The 14,341-nt window shown below is 46.8% G+C and overlaps 1 protein-coding gene across 1 annotated transcript in view; it reads left to right on the top strand.

Annotated features, from left to right (window-relative positions):
* GAD2 (glutamate decarboxylase 2) overlaps positions 1 to 14,341 on the top strand; it is an 87,647-nt gene that overhangs the window by 61,202 nt on the left and 12,104 nt on the right. The window contains exons 12-14 of the mRNA XM_002717305.5: positions 662 to 740; positions 7,055 to 7,204; positions 14,115 to 14,222. Of these exons, the coding sequence (XP_002717351.1) occupies positions 662 to 740; positions 7,055 to 7,204; positions 14,115 to 14,222 (337 nt within the window). The remainder of the gene's footprint in view (positions 1 to 661; positions 741 to 7,054; positions 7,205 to 14,114; positions 14,223 to 14,341) is intronic.

Below are 14,341 nucleotides of genomic sequence, written 5' to 3'. Positions count from 1 at the left end.
CCGGAGCAGGAGGCTAGAACGTTCTGGAAACAAAAATATAACCCAGAGTGATGAAACTGGGTAAAGGAAAGCAAAGGGAGACGAGGCTGAGCACAGAGCCGAGGTATCCCCATGTGAGTGCCAGTGTGAGTCCCGCTGCTCCAGCTCTCATCCAGCTCTCTGCTAATGCACCTGGGAAAGCAGCGGAAGATGGCCAAGTGCCTGGGCCCCTGCACCCACCTGGGAGACCCAGAAGAAGCTCCTGGCTCCACCCTGGCTGTTGTGGTCATCTGGAGAGTGAACTAGCAAATGGATGATTTATTCTCTCTCTCTCCCCCCTCCATGTCTGTAATTCTGCCTTTCAAATAAATAAATAATATTTAAAGAAAAAAAAAAAGCAGCAACAGTGGGCCACACAACACACTCCTTCTGCCTGCCCATTGATCTGCCCACACTGGCCTAAGGTGGACCCTGGATGAGTGATCCTGGTCTCTCCAAGGGGCTCTGAGACCACCTAGAAGCAGAGATTGGGAGCGGCTCATGGGGACACGTGCTCACTCACCTCCTCAGTGGGTGAAGAGACGCTGCACACTTGAGTGTCTACCCTTTGCTGTGTCAGTTGAGCGCCATGCACGGAGCCTGCCATGGGGTGCCACCCACTGATGGGATTTGTCTCTTTTAGGGCCAACTCTGTGACGTGGAATCCACACAAGATGATGGGGGTCCCACTGCAGTGTTCCGCTCTCCTGGTTAGAGAAGAGGTACGTCTTTCCCGACTGCGTCCCGGGAACCGGGGGTTGGCCTCTCTGTCCACAGTCGGCTTCTTCCCAAATTGGGCACGTCATCAGGTCTTCCAGGTCAGGTTCACTTCCGGACCCCTGCCTGGAGAAGACGGGACTGTGCCTGTAGGAGGAGAAAGGCCTGTGGCTCTCAGCGTTCAGAGTGAGAACTTAGACTAATCTCCGCGTTTTATATGAGGCGCTCAGCTGTGTCCACTAACCCTTCATTTAGACTCTCTTCCTGTTGTTCTTTCTGAAAAAAGTAAATTCCAGTTTTACTTTTTTTTCTGGAATGTGAGAAGATGTAGTTTTTACCATAAAAACACGCATAATATAGGATTAAGGGTACTGTTAGGATTCAGTTACATATACACATATGTACGCAGATACTTCAAAAATTTGTGGAAAAGTGGAATTAAGAAGCAAGTCTATTTTGGTGTAGAAAATTTTTGAAATTCATGCATAGTATTTTTCCGTGAGCTTTTTCCTGAAGACCTGTGTATGTCTGTGTGAGTGTATAATTATGTAACTCGTACTGAGATGCTGTTCCATTAAGTAATGCCGTCTCATCACACAAGGCACCTTCGTGTGTATTAACCAGCAAAGAGAAGAATCAGCAATGGCCACTTGTATGCAACACACTTCTACCAAAGGGAGCCATTCTCTGCAGAGGCTCACTGGTGGCCTAGGTCTCTCTAGCTCCCTCTAGTGGTGCTGGGTCAGAGTTGCAGCTCCTCGCACCTGTGTTGATTTTGTTGTGACCCAAGCAAGGAGCATCAGTTTATCATTAAAAAATTATCTCACTAAACTTTATCTCATTAGAATTAATAAGGAAGCCTCAAATTAAAGGGATTTATGAATATTTATTTTTATTTACTTTAAAAATATTTTGATTTTTGAGGAGTGGGCTTTTGGTCAAGCAGTAAAGGCAACCGGGGAGATGCAAGTCCCACATCTGAATGCCTGAGTTCAATTCCAGGCTCCAGCTCTTGACTCCAGCTTCCTGCTAATGTGGTTCCTGAGAGAAAGCAGTGATGGCTCAAGTAATTGAGTCCCTGTCACTCACATCGAAGACCTGGATTGAGGTCCCAGCTCCTGACTTCAGCCTGGCCTACCCCCAACTGTTGTGGGAATTCAGAGAGTGGGTCAGCAGATGGAAGTTTGCTCTTTCTCTCTCTCTCTCTGTCCCCCTCTGTCTCTTCTTCACAAGTAAATAAATAAATTAATGAAATAAGCCATCATTGCTGCTAAAAAATATAAGTTTAAATGTTTTTGCTTTTTCCTAATTATAAAGTTAGTCTGCAATTGTTTATATTATTTGTTGGAGAGATAGAGGGGGAGAGAAAGATCCTACATTCTGATTTACTCTCCAGATGTTTCCAATGGCTGGGGCTGGGCCAAGCCAAAGCTGAGAGCTGGGAACTCCATCTAGGTCTCCCACATGGGTGGCATGGACCCAGCTACTTGAGCCATCACCATTGCTTGCAAGGATCTGTATTAATACGAAGTTGGAATCAGGACCCAGAGACAAGAATCAAAGCCAAGCACTTGGATGTGGGATACAGACATTCTAGACAGTGACTTAACCACCAGGCAAAATACTCACCCCAAATTATTTTAGAAAATTGGAGCGAGACAGAAAATATCAATAAACTTACAATCACCCAAAATTTTATCACTTGGAGATAATATGTGACTCTGTTTTATAACATCTTCCCCCACAGTTTTTCTGGGATATATATTTAAAATATATAAATAATTACTATCATTTATGTCATATTTACATTTGTTCTTTTTTTACAACTAAACATTATGTTGTGAATATAATGTTCCAAACCATGCTTTTTAACGACCTCATAATATTATATCACATAATTTAATGAACCATAGACCCTTCGGATTTAGACACTAGCCAATATTTTACATAGTAGCTTGATAAAATCCTTAAATGTTTATCTTTGATCCCATTCCTGATTATTTTCTTAAAATAGATTCCTCAAAGTGGGATTATTGGGTCAAATTGTGCTGTGTATACAATTTCTATGGTTCTATAGCTCTGCTTGTCACCTACAAATATAAATAGCAGGCCACCTGTGTCTCCATCAGAGCCGTTAGTAAAAATCTTGATGTGGCCTGGAAGACAAGACTTTCCTCCTCAATGAGATGGCTACATGGAAAAATCAACCTTTCAGACTGGGTGCCCGTCCGTTAAAAATCCCCTCTGTTCCAGCTCATGCAACAACTGCGGCCATATTACTTGAAAGGAGAAAACAGACTTTTGCCATTTAGAATTCAGCCAGCTGGTGCCAGGGGCTCCTGTCCATCCTTACAGACCAAAAGGGAAAGGTGAGCAGGTGCCAGCGGTTCGGCAGATGTGGAGCCGAGTCGATGACTGCATGGCAGGGACCCACTGGTTGGTCCTTAGATGCTACCCAGGACCGAGCCTGGTGGCCTGGTGCCTTCACCCTGCTCTACTCTCCACACTCATCGCTGTTTTGAGTGAAACACAGCAGCTTTTTACGGCTTCAGGTAAGAAGGATCAGGAAGGCAGTGACAGCATCAACTGAGACGGTGAACCACCTCCACACAGCGCAGCTGTAGTCTTTAAAGACTTACTGATTTATTTGAAAGTTCGAGTCACCGAGAGACAGGAAAGAAAGCGAGAGACTGGGAGATCTTCCATCTGCCAGTTCACTTCCCAGATGGCCACAACAGCCAGGACTGGGTCAGGTCAAAGCCAGGAGCCTGGAACTCCATCTGGGTCTCCCACGTGGGTGGCGGAGACCCAAGTACTTGGGCCGTCTTCCACTGCTTTCGAACAGGGAAACTCTTCAAGAGGATTGCAGCAAGGCCCCGCTCTGAGGCCCAGTGTAGGGCGCTCACATCTCGATGGGACAAAGCAGGCTTCTTTCTCACACGGACGCTTTGCTGGACTTGTGAAAAGGGCGTGGGAGTTTTGGTTGTACTCTGCAGGGGCCACAGTGAACAAAAAGACAGATACCGTCCAGCAGGCGTTTAGCTAAGCAGTTAAGATGCCTGTGTCCCACTTCAGAGTGCCTGGGTTCAATTCCCAGCTCCAACTCCTGACTCTCACCTCCTGCTAACGTGGGCCCTGGGAGGAAGAGGTGATGGCTCAGGTAACTGGATTGCTTCCCCCAATGTGGGAGGACTGAGACTCCTGGCTCCCAATTTTGGCTCTAGCCTGGCCCCAGTCATTGACAGTATTTCGGGAGTGAACCAGAGGGTAGGAGCTCTGTCTCTCCATCTCTTTATTCTCTCTCTCTCTCTCTGCCATATATAAATATATACTTTTTCATAAATATTTGCATATATATATATGCAAAAATGCCATTCTGAAAGCATGACTGGAACACAGAAGTGGAGCCCAGTCCGAGAAAGGGCATCTCCCACTCTCCTCTGTCTGCACCACACCTGCAGGGCTGTGCTTTGCCTGGTGCCAAATCGGCACCCCATCAAGCTGGAGCTGGACAGTGGGAGAGCAGTTGGTAAATATGTAAGAGGGGACCGGCGCCCTGGCTCACTTGGTTAATCCCCCGCCTGCAGCGCCGGCATCCCATATGGGCACTGGGTTCTAGTCCTGGTTGCTCCTCTTCCAGTCCAGCTCTCTGCTGTGGCCTGGGAGGGCAGTGGAGGATGGCCCAAGTGCTTGGGCCCTGCACCCCATGGGAGACCAGGAGGAAGCACCTGGCTCCTGGCTTTGGATCGGTGCAGCACGCCCGCCGTAGCAGCCATTTGTGGGGTGAACCAATGGAAGGAAGACCTTTCTCTCAGTCTCTCTCTCTCACTGTCTAACTCTACCTGTCAAATAAAAAAATAAATAAATAAAAATGTAAGAGGGAGGGTTGAAAGAACTGAGTCTAACCAGTGGAGGAAGGAGTAGGGGAGGGCTGAGAGATCCGTGTCTTTCCCGAGGCACCAAGGGTTGGTCAGTAACACTGGGTGCACAGATTTGGTGGCCACGTCTGAACACATGGTGGATTTTCAGGTCCGCTTTGAGGTCAATAAAAGGACTTCTTTTCTAAAAACATCAAGCTGTTCCACAGTAAGAATATTTTACACCCTGGAAGAAGTGATGGAACAGAGACTGGACAACCACCTGCTGGTAACCGTAGAGAAAGGATTCCCTTACTGGGGAGGGTGAGGTAAATGAGCTCTACCCTCCCTTCCCAATGCAGAGTTTATGATGCCTGGACAGCACTTTGTTAAGTGGAGTCCCAGGTCTTACAGCATTCTCTAAGATGGTGATAAATATTCTGTAATAAGAGAGTTCTCAAGTTTAAAAAGGTCGAGTCACATGGGATTAGAGATGAAAAATCAACTCATTGTTTCGGGGCTTATTGGAGCCTTTAATGTGCTGATATGAATTACAATACCCAAAGAGAAACAATTTATGAAAATGGAGCTTCCTGAATTTATTTAAGCATGAAACTCTCTTTCTGTACAGCAACACAAATGTTTTAAGATAGCTTGGCACTATGATAGGCTTGCTTTCCTTTTTCATAATTTTTATTTTGTTTCTTTATTTGAAAGGCAGAGAGACACAGAAAGAGAAAGACAGAGACAGAGAGAGATCATCCATCTGCTGGATCACTCACCAAATGCCCACAATAACCAGGGCTGGGCAGACTGAAGTAGGAGCCTGGAACTCCATCTGGGTCTCCCACATGGTGTGCATTAGCAGGGAGCTGGGACTGCAAGTGGATCTGGGCCCCAAACCCAGGCACTCTGATACGGGGTGTGGGCGTTCCGTGTAAGGTATTAACCACTGCGCCTAACCCCTGCCCCAGATCTGTAGCTCTCCAGTGGCTCAGAAACAGGATAGTATCTCACTGCGGCTGTCTGTATGAGGAACTCCATCGCTTTTGGCTGTTTGACAGTAATGAGACTGGAGCTGTCCAACTTTTCAGAGTTCAAGTGCTTTGAGTTGCTTCTCCTGTCCCAGCTGCAGCTGGTCTGACCCGGCCATCACTCCACACTTCCTGAGGTGCTGTCCCTCAGAGTTCACGGCATCTGTTTGTGAGCTTCCTGCTTAGGGGGAGGAACGGTACAAAGCCTCCATAACCAGGGAACAGAATAGGAGCCCCTGTTGTGCGGCAGTTGTCACATCTTATTGGGCTTCAAGTGAATTTTCTTTTTCATATGCAGGATGTTTCTACTGCTCTAATACACATATATAATATTTAATTTCTCTTATTCTTGAAAATAACTTAATGGATTCTAATGAATATGAAGTCTCACCTACGAGTTGAAACCCAGTTCCATTGTCTTTGCAAACCGAGTTAGTATTCCAGTTGCAGCGCATTGCATTTTAGTTCGGATAATTTGTAAAAAGTGTTCTTGCTTCGAACTTCAGCTACGTGATCACATGCTGGTCTCCCCTTGTCACGAGTCACAAGAGAAACAAAAGCTAAATGCCAAAGCTTCTGTAAACTCACACTTATGTAACAGATAACAAAAAAGCAGAAGGCTTTCGGTGGCTTGTGACAAACTGAAACGTGGCAAGGCTTCTAGGGAGGAGACTGGCACGGCTGTTGGGGTCAGAGAGCATCATTCACTGTTCTTTGTGGACAGCTCCATCACCTTGTCACCCATTTCCATAGTGGGGTTCTGGATTAGGACAAAGTAACAGTCACTGACAGTGAAACACTCCACGGCTGTCATAGGCAACCAGGCACAAAAGTGCAGTACCGACACTCTAGAGAGAAGAAGGTAACATTTGCAATATTGGCTATTTAAATTCGTCTCAGTACTGCAGTGTCTGTTTCTTAGACTTTGACACATAAAAATGAGAGCAATGAAAAAGCTATGATGTTCAAAGAGAACTCAAACTTCCAGAAAATGCTTGGACTAGATAGGGATAGACAGCAATAGAACAATAGTTTACTGAAAATAGTGCACAACAATGAGTTTGGAAAATACGTTGATCCCAGTAAACCCAACCACCAGAAAGTTCTCCCAAAGAATGAATTCTTTATGTTAATGCAAATGCCTTCTCTAAAAAGGAAAACTAAAAGCATTAACTATGTTATTATTAACCTCTGAAAATACTCAGCCCTCTGCTATTTATCTTGTAGGCTTGACCTATCCCAGTCGTCTGGGCCGTCCTGTCCAGATATTTGTCTCATCCTTTGTCGTATTTTTTAGTCTTAGCATATTCTTTTTCTAAGAAACAAACGTCTTTTTTTTTAATTCCTTCTCTTAATAATTCCCACCACAATGTGAATCGATTGGGTAGTCAGTGGATTTTCCTGAAATTTCTTTTTTCTCTTTTTTAGGGTTTGATGCAGAGTTGCAACCAGATGCACGCTTCCTACCTCTTTCAGCAGGACAAACACTACGACCTGTCCTACGACACCGGGGACAAGGCCTTGCAGTGTGGGCGCCACGTGGATGTTTTCAAACTATGGCTCATGTGGAGGGCAAAGGTGATCCCAGAACATGCGATCCATGGCAACTAAAAACAGAAACTTGATTTGGTGGCATTGAAAAACTGATCCCCAAAGTGAAAGCTACTTACCCAAACTAAGTTTTAGTTAATGAAATTAAAACATTTTTTTTTGCTTTATTTACTTGAGAGGCAGAAAGACAGAGACAGATGGACAGACTGGCTGACAGAGAGAGAAAGAGAGAGTGTCTGTCCACTGGGTCACTCCCCAAATGCCTGCAACAGCCAGGGCTAAGCAAGGCCCAAGGCCAGGAGCCAGAAACTCCATCTGGGCCTCCCACAAGGGTGACAGGGACCCGAGTACTTGAGGACACAAGTCCTGGCCTCCACATTAGCAAGAAGTTGGGAGTCAGGAGCCAGAGCCGTATGTCAAACCCAGGCACTCTTACAGGATACATTGGCTTCTTAACCTCCAGGCCAAATGCCTTGCTCTGCTACTGGGTTTTATTAATCCCCTAACTCTTGGTGTACCCAATGATTGGTCACCTGGGTAGCTTAATGCAGTCTGAAAACCTGTGTTCAGAGAACAGAAAAGGAAGTCAGAAGCTCACCATGGTAGTTATCTTGGACATTTGAAAGAGTGACCTCTAGTGATAAAGTTTTTTATTTTAAAACTCCAGAAGTACGGGTCACCTCCTTTTATGCAGGTTCTCTAATCTACCCCAGAATATAACTGTAGCAGACCCCTCCTCTCCTGGAAGGTCAACTCCATAACTAACCATCTACAGTACTGGCCGGACCTACTTGTTGCCTTCCAAGGTCATAGATTTGGGTTCAAATGGGGGCTGGTTGGAAAGGTGAAAGATGGCATTTTCAACTTTGACCAGATTCCTAACTTGAAAGTGTTCCCACCTGGTTTCCTGTGTTTCCTACGAGAGGCAATGACCAGGGTGAGCTGTCCATGTTGCAGAAACCTAGCGGCAAAAATATTCCAGAGACACCTGCCTGGGGTGAAGGAGAAAGGGAGAAGTGAAAGGGACGCGGGTGTGCCCTGGGCTCCTGGAGGTTTGAGAGGAGCCGCACGCAAATGCTCTGAGCTTTCTCAGGGGCTTACAAATGAGGCAGCAGGCTCATTCCTACAGGAACAAGCAGACAACTCGGTCCCCAGGAGGGAGGCTGGCAGGATGGGGCCAGGGAAAGGTTCTCTCCTTGGGTCTATGTGAAGAGGCAGGGGCCTTGTCTACAGCAACAGATCTAGCTACTGTTGTCTGTAGAGGTGGCCCAGGTAAACTGAGCTGCCTTAAGCAGTTCAGATGGGAGGAGAGTGGGTAACAGGAACAGGAGGGGGTTTGGGAGTCAAACAATGCAATCTCCAAGTCGTTTTGGGAATCTTTCTTAAATCCATTCCAGGAACAAGAGGCAGTTGGAATAGAAGGACGGTCTTGCTTAATGCAGCGATAACCCATAGGTGGTGTCCAGGGGTGGCTGAACTTCATGTCCTTCGCTCAAGACTCTATAGTACAAGGGCTCTTCAAAACACTCATGCAAAATGTGTATTATGCAAAAAACTACGCATGAGTTTAAAAAATTTGCATCGCATTAACTTTTATTTCACTTATTTCAAAGATTTATATATTTCACTGGCATTGTAGTTCAGCAAGTTGAGCTGCTACCTGCCGTACCAGAATCCCATATAGGCACCTGGCTGCTGGATTTGTTTATTTATTTGAAAGGCAAAGATACAGAGAAAGGGAAAGAAGGAGAGAGAGAGACCTTCCATCCACTGGTTCACTCCCCACATGGCCACGATGGCCAGAGCTGGGCCAGGCTGAAGCAAGGAGCCTGGAACTCCATTGGAGTCTCCAATGTGGGCGGCTTGGGCCATCCTCGGCTGCCTGCCAGGCACATTAGCTGGGAGCTGGATCAGAAGTAGAGCAACCTACTGTGCCACAATGCCGGCCCCTTATTCCACTTTTTATAAACTTTTTAAAGTCCCCTCAAAGTGTTTGCTCCAGCTGAATTTTCTCCAAGTGGTGCTAAGCATCAGTCAGCCAGTTGTAGTGAGGCAAGGGTGTGCAGTGGATTCCTGTCCCTTGAGCTGGGCAGGGGCACTCTTTCTGGTTTTTTTTTTTTTTTTAAGATTTCTTTATTTAGTTGAAAGAGTTACACACAGAGAGAAAGAGAGGCAGAGAGAGAGAGAGAGAGAGAGAGGTCTTCCAACCGCTGTTTTCACTCTCCAATTGGCTGCAATGGCTGAAGCTGCACCAATCTGAAGCCAGGAGCCAGGAGCCTCTTCCGGGTCTCCCACATGGGTGCAGGGGCCCAAGCACTTGGGCCATCTTCTACTGCTTTTCCAGGCCATAGCAGAGAGCTGGATCGGAAGTGGAGCAGGCAGGACTCGAACCGGCGCCCATATGGGAAGCTGGCACTGCAGGCAGCGGCTTTACCCATTATGCCACAGAACCAGCCCATCCTTGCTGTTTTGAAAATGAAAGCTGAGAACTTGGTGAGGACATATGACCTGATCTCCACCAGTCATGAGACTCACTCTATTGCATTTGAAAAAATAAAAATAAAAATGAATATATAAATTGTTAGTATATTCCCAATCTGTTTTGAAATGGGCAAGCTTTATTTCATTGTTGGGAATTACAAACTAGTAGATGCAAATATCAGGTAGTGGGGCAGGCATTTGACCTGGCAGGGAAGCCGCCAGTTGGGGCACTCCCATCGTTCTTGGAGTGCCTGGGTTCAAGTCCAAGCTCCACTCCTGTTACCAGCTTCCTGCAAAGCATACCCTGGGAGGCAGCAGGGGATCAAGCAGTTGCAATCCTGCCACCCACAGGGGAGACCTGCATGAGGTCGTGGCTCTCAGCATTTGGGGAGTGAACCAGTGGATGGGTTCTCTCTCTCTCTCCCCCATAACCATCTCTCAAATTAAAGAATAAATATCAAGTAGTCAGCGAAGAAAGACTGACCTTCTAAAAGCGAATAAGCCCTCTTACTTCAAGCATCGCTCTTTTGCCTCTGTTTCCTGTGTTTCTGTGTTTTATTGAGATGGTGCTCTCTAGCTATGCACACTAAGACACTTCTTTAACGCCTCGTCTGTTCCTGCTGCTCCTCTCCCATCTGAAGCCCCGTCTCTGTGGTATAATAGCCCGCTGGTTCTTAGAGAAACAACTGGGAGGACACCAGGTGGGAATCGGAGGAGCAGGTGAAGCCGGGGATGAAGGCAGAGAGTCCTGTTACCGAAGAGCTGAGATCCAGGCACTGGGCAAGGAGAAGAAAAGAGAGGGAAAATAATGATAGCAGCTGTGTTACTTGGAAACGCATGTATTTTAACATTTACTTGCGAGACTGAGAGAGAGAGAGAGAGAGAGAGAGAGAGAGAGAGTGTTTCCATCTGCTGCTCCACTTCCCAAATGTGTACAGAAGCCAGGGCTGCGATAGGTAGAATCTGGGAGCCAGGAACTCAATCCAATTTTCCCACATGGGTAGCCAGGGACCCAAGTACTTGAGCCGTCAGCCACTGCCTTCCAGGGTGCACATTAGCAGGAAGCTAGAATTGGAAACAGAGCCAGGACTTGAACCCAGGTGCTCTGACACGGAACTGAGGTGTCTTAATCCATATCTTAACCATTAAACCAAATGTCTGCCCCCCCAACATGTTCTTTTAGTTCCTGATGCAAATTTTCCAGCATCGAGATGTCTGAATGATAACATCTCTGATTTGGCTTTCAATCTGAAGCTGCACTTGTTTGTAAGCTGCAATGGTAGCAATCATTAGAGTGGTTGGCTCATGAAGTCTACAGCAGAGGTGAGGTAATTCTCCTCCATCAAGAGCACACTGGTGGTGCCTGCCAAGGAGGGCACATCATCGTCATCTTCTCCTTGTGGGAAGAACCATGGAGGAGTTGGCTGTGGTGGCTCGCCTGTGATGGCCCTTTTCGCTTGCCCACAGGAAGGAGGAGACTTTGGGGAGGAATAACAAGGAGGAGGAGGAGGAGGAGCAGGCATTGACCTGGTCAACTCCGGTGATGCCATGTTCAAGTTCATCCACATTTCCTTCTTAGCAAGATAAAGCTTGGAAAATGCTAACCCAGCACACGTGACTATTCTTCAGACTCATCTGTTAATAGCTAATGGAGCTAAATTCACTGGCGATGGCCATCATGTTAAGTCTAAGATAACTTGATTAGATTTATGCAAAAAAAGAGCCTCCTGATGTGGAATATTAAGAGGCATTCTAAATGGCCGCGTGATGTATAAGCCTGTTGTTGGCAAAAGCAGGGTGCCTGCCTTTGTCTCTTCTTATTGAATAGGTCTTTCATTCGTCTGCATTCTGTTAGAGGATCCTAAGACTTGACAGTTATTTTCCAAGGTGAAAGGTTTCCTCAGTGGTTAGAACTTGGTGGCAGACAAAAATAAATAGAGAAAAACTTCCTAATTAATCCACTTATCTTAGGCCTGCAGGCACGGCTTAATATGTAACTACTGAGATTTCACAGTAAACCTCTCTGTGTGGGATTATGAAAACGGGCAGCTTTCCCTGTAGTGTTTTTAAAATGTGGATAACGGGGAGTGAGCATTTCGCCTAGCAGTAAGACACCTGCATCCCACATCAGAGCGCCTGCGTGGGTTTGAATCCCTGCTCTGGCTCCTGACTCCAACTTTCCGCTAATCCAGGCTCTGAGAGGCAGCAGGAGTTAGCTCAAGTAGTTGGGTACCTGAGATCATGTAGGAGATATAGACTGAATTCCCAGCTCCCAGCTCTAGCCTGGCGCAGCCTCAGGTATTGCAAGCATTTTGGAAGTGAACCAGCAGGTGGGAGCTCTTTCTTTCTCTCTCTGTGTGTCTCTCAAATAAATATATTTTTAAAACATGGATAACAAGGGAATTGGCAAATACCTAAGGAGACAAAAGGAAAAATGATTAAAGGGAAACTGACATGAAGCATCCTTTGTGAGTTATTGAATTGTTCACTTTCTCCCTATAATAATGATTTTAATAGATATTAATGTTAAGTAGATTTGAATATTAGTGAATAACAGGTGCATATTTATATTGGGATATTAATAGATGTTTACTACCCATTTAAATAAGTAGATATCAATCTTTAAGTGGATTTAATCAGTAGATATTGAGTAGATATCAATTTTAATAAGTAGATGTTAATAAGTGGATGCATCTGTTATTTGTTCTTTTTTTTAAAGATTTATTTTATTTATTTGAAAGATAGAGTTACAGAGAGACGTAGAGACAGAGAGAGGTCTTCCATCCAATGGTTCACTCCCCAGATGGCCACAATGGCCGGAGCTGGGCTGAACCAAAGCCAGGAGCCAGGAACTTCTTCCAGGTCTCCCACATGGGTGCAGGGGCCCAAGGACTTGGGCCATCTTCTACTGCTTTCCCAGGCCACAGCAAAGAGCAAGTGGAGCAGCCGGGATTAGAACTGGCGAATCCATCCTGTCTGGTCACAAGGTGACCTTTGAACAGCATGATAGAGAAGTAGGATTTCAGGCAGCAGTTCTGGGAGAAGGGTATTACAGAAGAGCGTGAAGCAAGAGCTCTGGTGCACAGTCGAGACTGCTGGAGTCTAGATTGACAGAGGGGGATTAGGGAGCCAGATTTCTGACGGGGAGTAAAAGGCTTGAGCAAAAGTGATAGCAGTGGCCATCAGGTTAGCAGCAAGGGAGCCAGGGGTTATTTGTCATGACCTGTGCAGAGGTCTTTAGGGTAAGTGTGACCCAGGTATCCCAGTGGACGCAAGCTGCCAGCTCAATCCTTACCAATCCTATGTCCTTGGCACCCACCTGCTCATGGAGCTCAAGGCACAGGTGCCGGCACCCACATTCAGCGTCTACCCAAGCCCTTCCTCAGGACCGTCCGCAGCCATCAGCCTCTCAGCCAACGTGCTGGGGCAGCGAGCTCCAGAGAAAATACTTTCTGAGCCCACCAGACTTCTTCAGGGCAGTTTGTTCTTAAACTTGTATCAGACGTGACAAGCCACCAGGCGATGCTGGGCCACCCTTTCGATTGAGAGGATGAGACCCAGTGTGGACAGGACCACCACCCACCTTCTCTCCATTACCATTGTCCCCTCTGGTTTCCATATTGCGTGCATTGCTGGTCGGCCCATTTGAAATGCTGCCTTCACGAGCAGTTGGTGTCTTTCTGAGCTTCCCATAGTTCTCAGTAAATGCTGAAGGAATCAGAGGAAAGCCAGGGAGGAAAGCCATTACCTGTGTGTCCTGACGTCAGCTAAACAGCTCCAGTCCGAGCCCACTGTGCTGTTTTTCATAGGTCCGGATCTAGGGCTTCCAGAGCTGGAAATGCAAGCTGTCTGGGATAATGGCCAGAGGTCGTTTTTCCATAACCAGAAGAGACCTCTAGAAACTTGGCAGAATGACAGGCTGTGTGTGTGCGTGTGCTCCTGCCATTCATTCATCCATGGTCAACTGGTAGTCATCGAGCCCCTACCCTGATTGTCCTATCATGGGGGCACCTGAGTGAACAAAGGTGGGGCCTGGCAATTGAAAGTCCCCAAGATGGGCCGGGGCATAGCAGGCATCGTGGGGGTCCCTGGTGATGCTTCCAACCCGCGGGAGGAGAAGAGCCCTCCTACTATCAACGACTTCCATGATCACTGCTAGGAACAGCAGAGGCAGATTTTCCCCTGGAGTAATCAAAATAGTCGCCTGGGGACTGGAGGCTCAGAAAGAACAGGCGTATGCTGTGGACAGCAGTGAAGAACGGGCCTAAGCACACCTGTGGGGAGAGCATTCGAGGGAAAACAGGTGCCGGAGAAGCACCCAGAACCTCCTTGTACAGCACAAGTGCCGGAGCAATGCAAGACACAGGCAGCCTGCAGAGGGGCTGTCCCTGTCCCAGCGCCTGGGAACCTGCCCTCACTCGGCCTGCCCAGTGAGCTCTGTTCTTCTCTTCCCCAGGGGACTGCTGGGTTCGAGGCACATATTGATAAGTGTTTGGAGCTGGCGGAGTACTTATACAACATCATAAAAAACCGAGAAGGCTATGAGATGGTGTTTGATGGGAAGGTAAGGATTCGGATTTCTATCATCTCCAGCAAGTAAGTCAGTTGCAACTCTTAGCACTGATATTTTTGGATGGAAACAATGTGCTACTAGGTAAGTGGGACCATCCCCAAGGAGAACCA

Source organism: Oryctolagus cuniculus, chromosome 13, assembly GCF_964237555.1.
Source record: "Oryctolagus cuniculus chromosome 13, mOryCun1.1, whole genome shotgun sequence".
Classification (NCBI taxonomy): Eukaryota; Metazoa; Chordata; class Mammalia; order Lagomorpha; family Leporidae; genus Oryctolagus; species Oryctolagus cuniculus.
The sequence above is the reverse complement of the archived record's forward strand: the minus strand, read 5'-3'. Positions and strand labels throughout refer to the sequence as shown.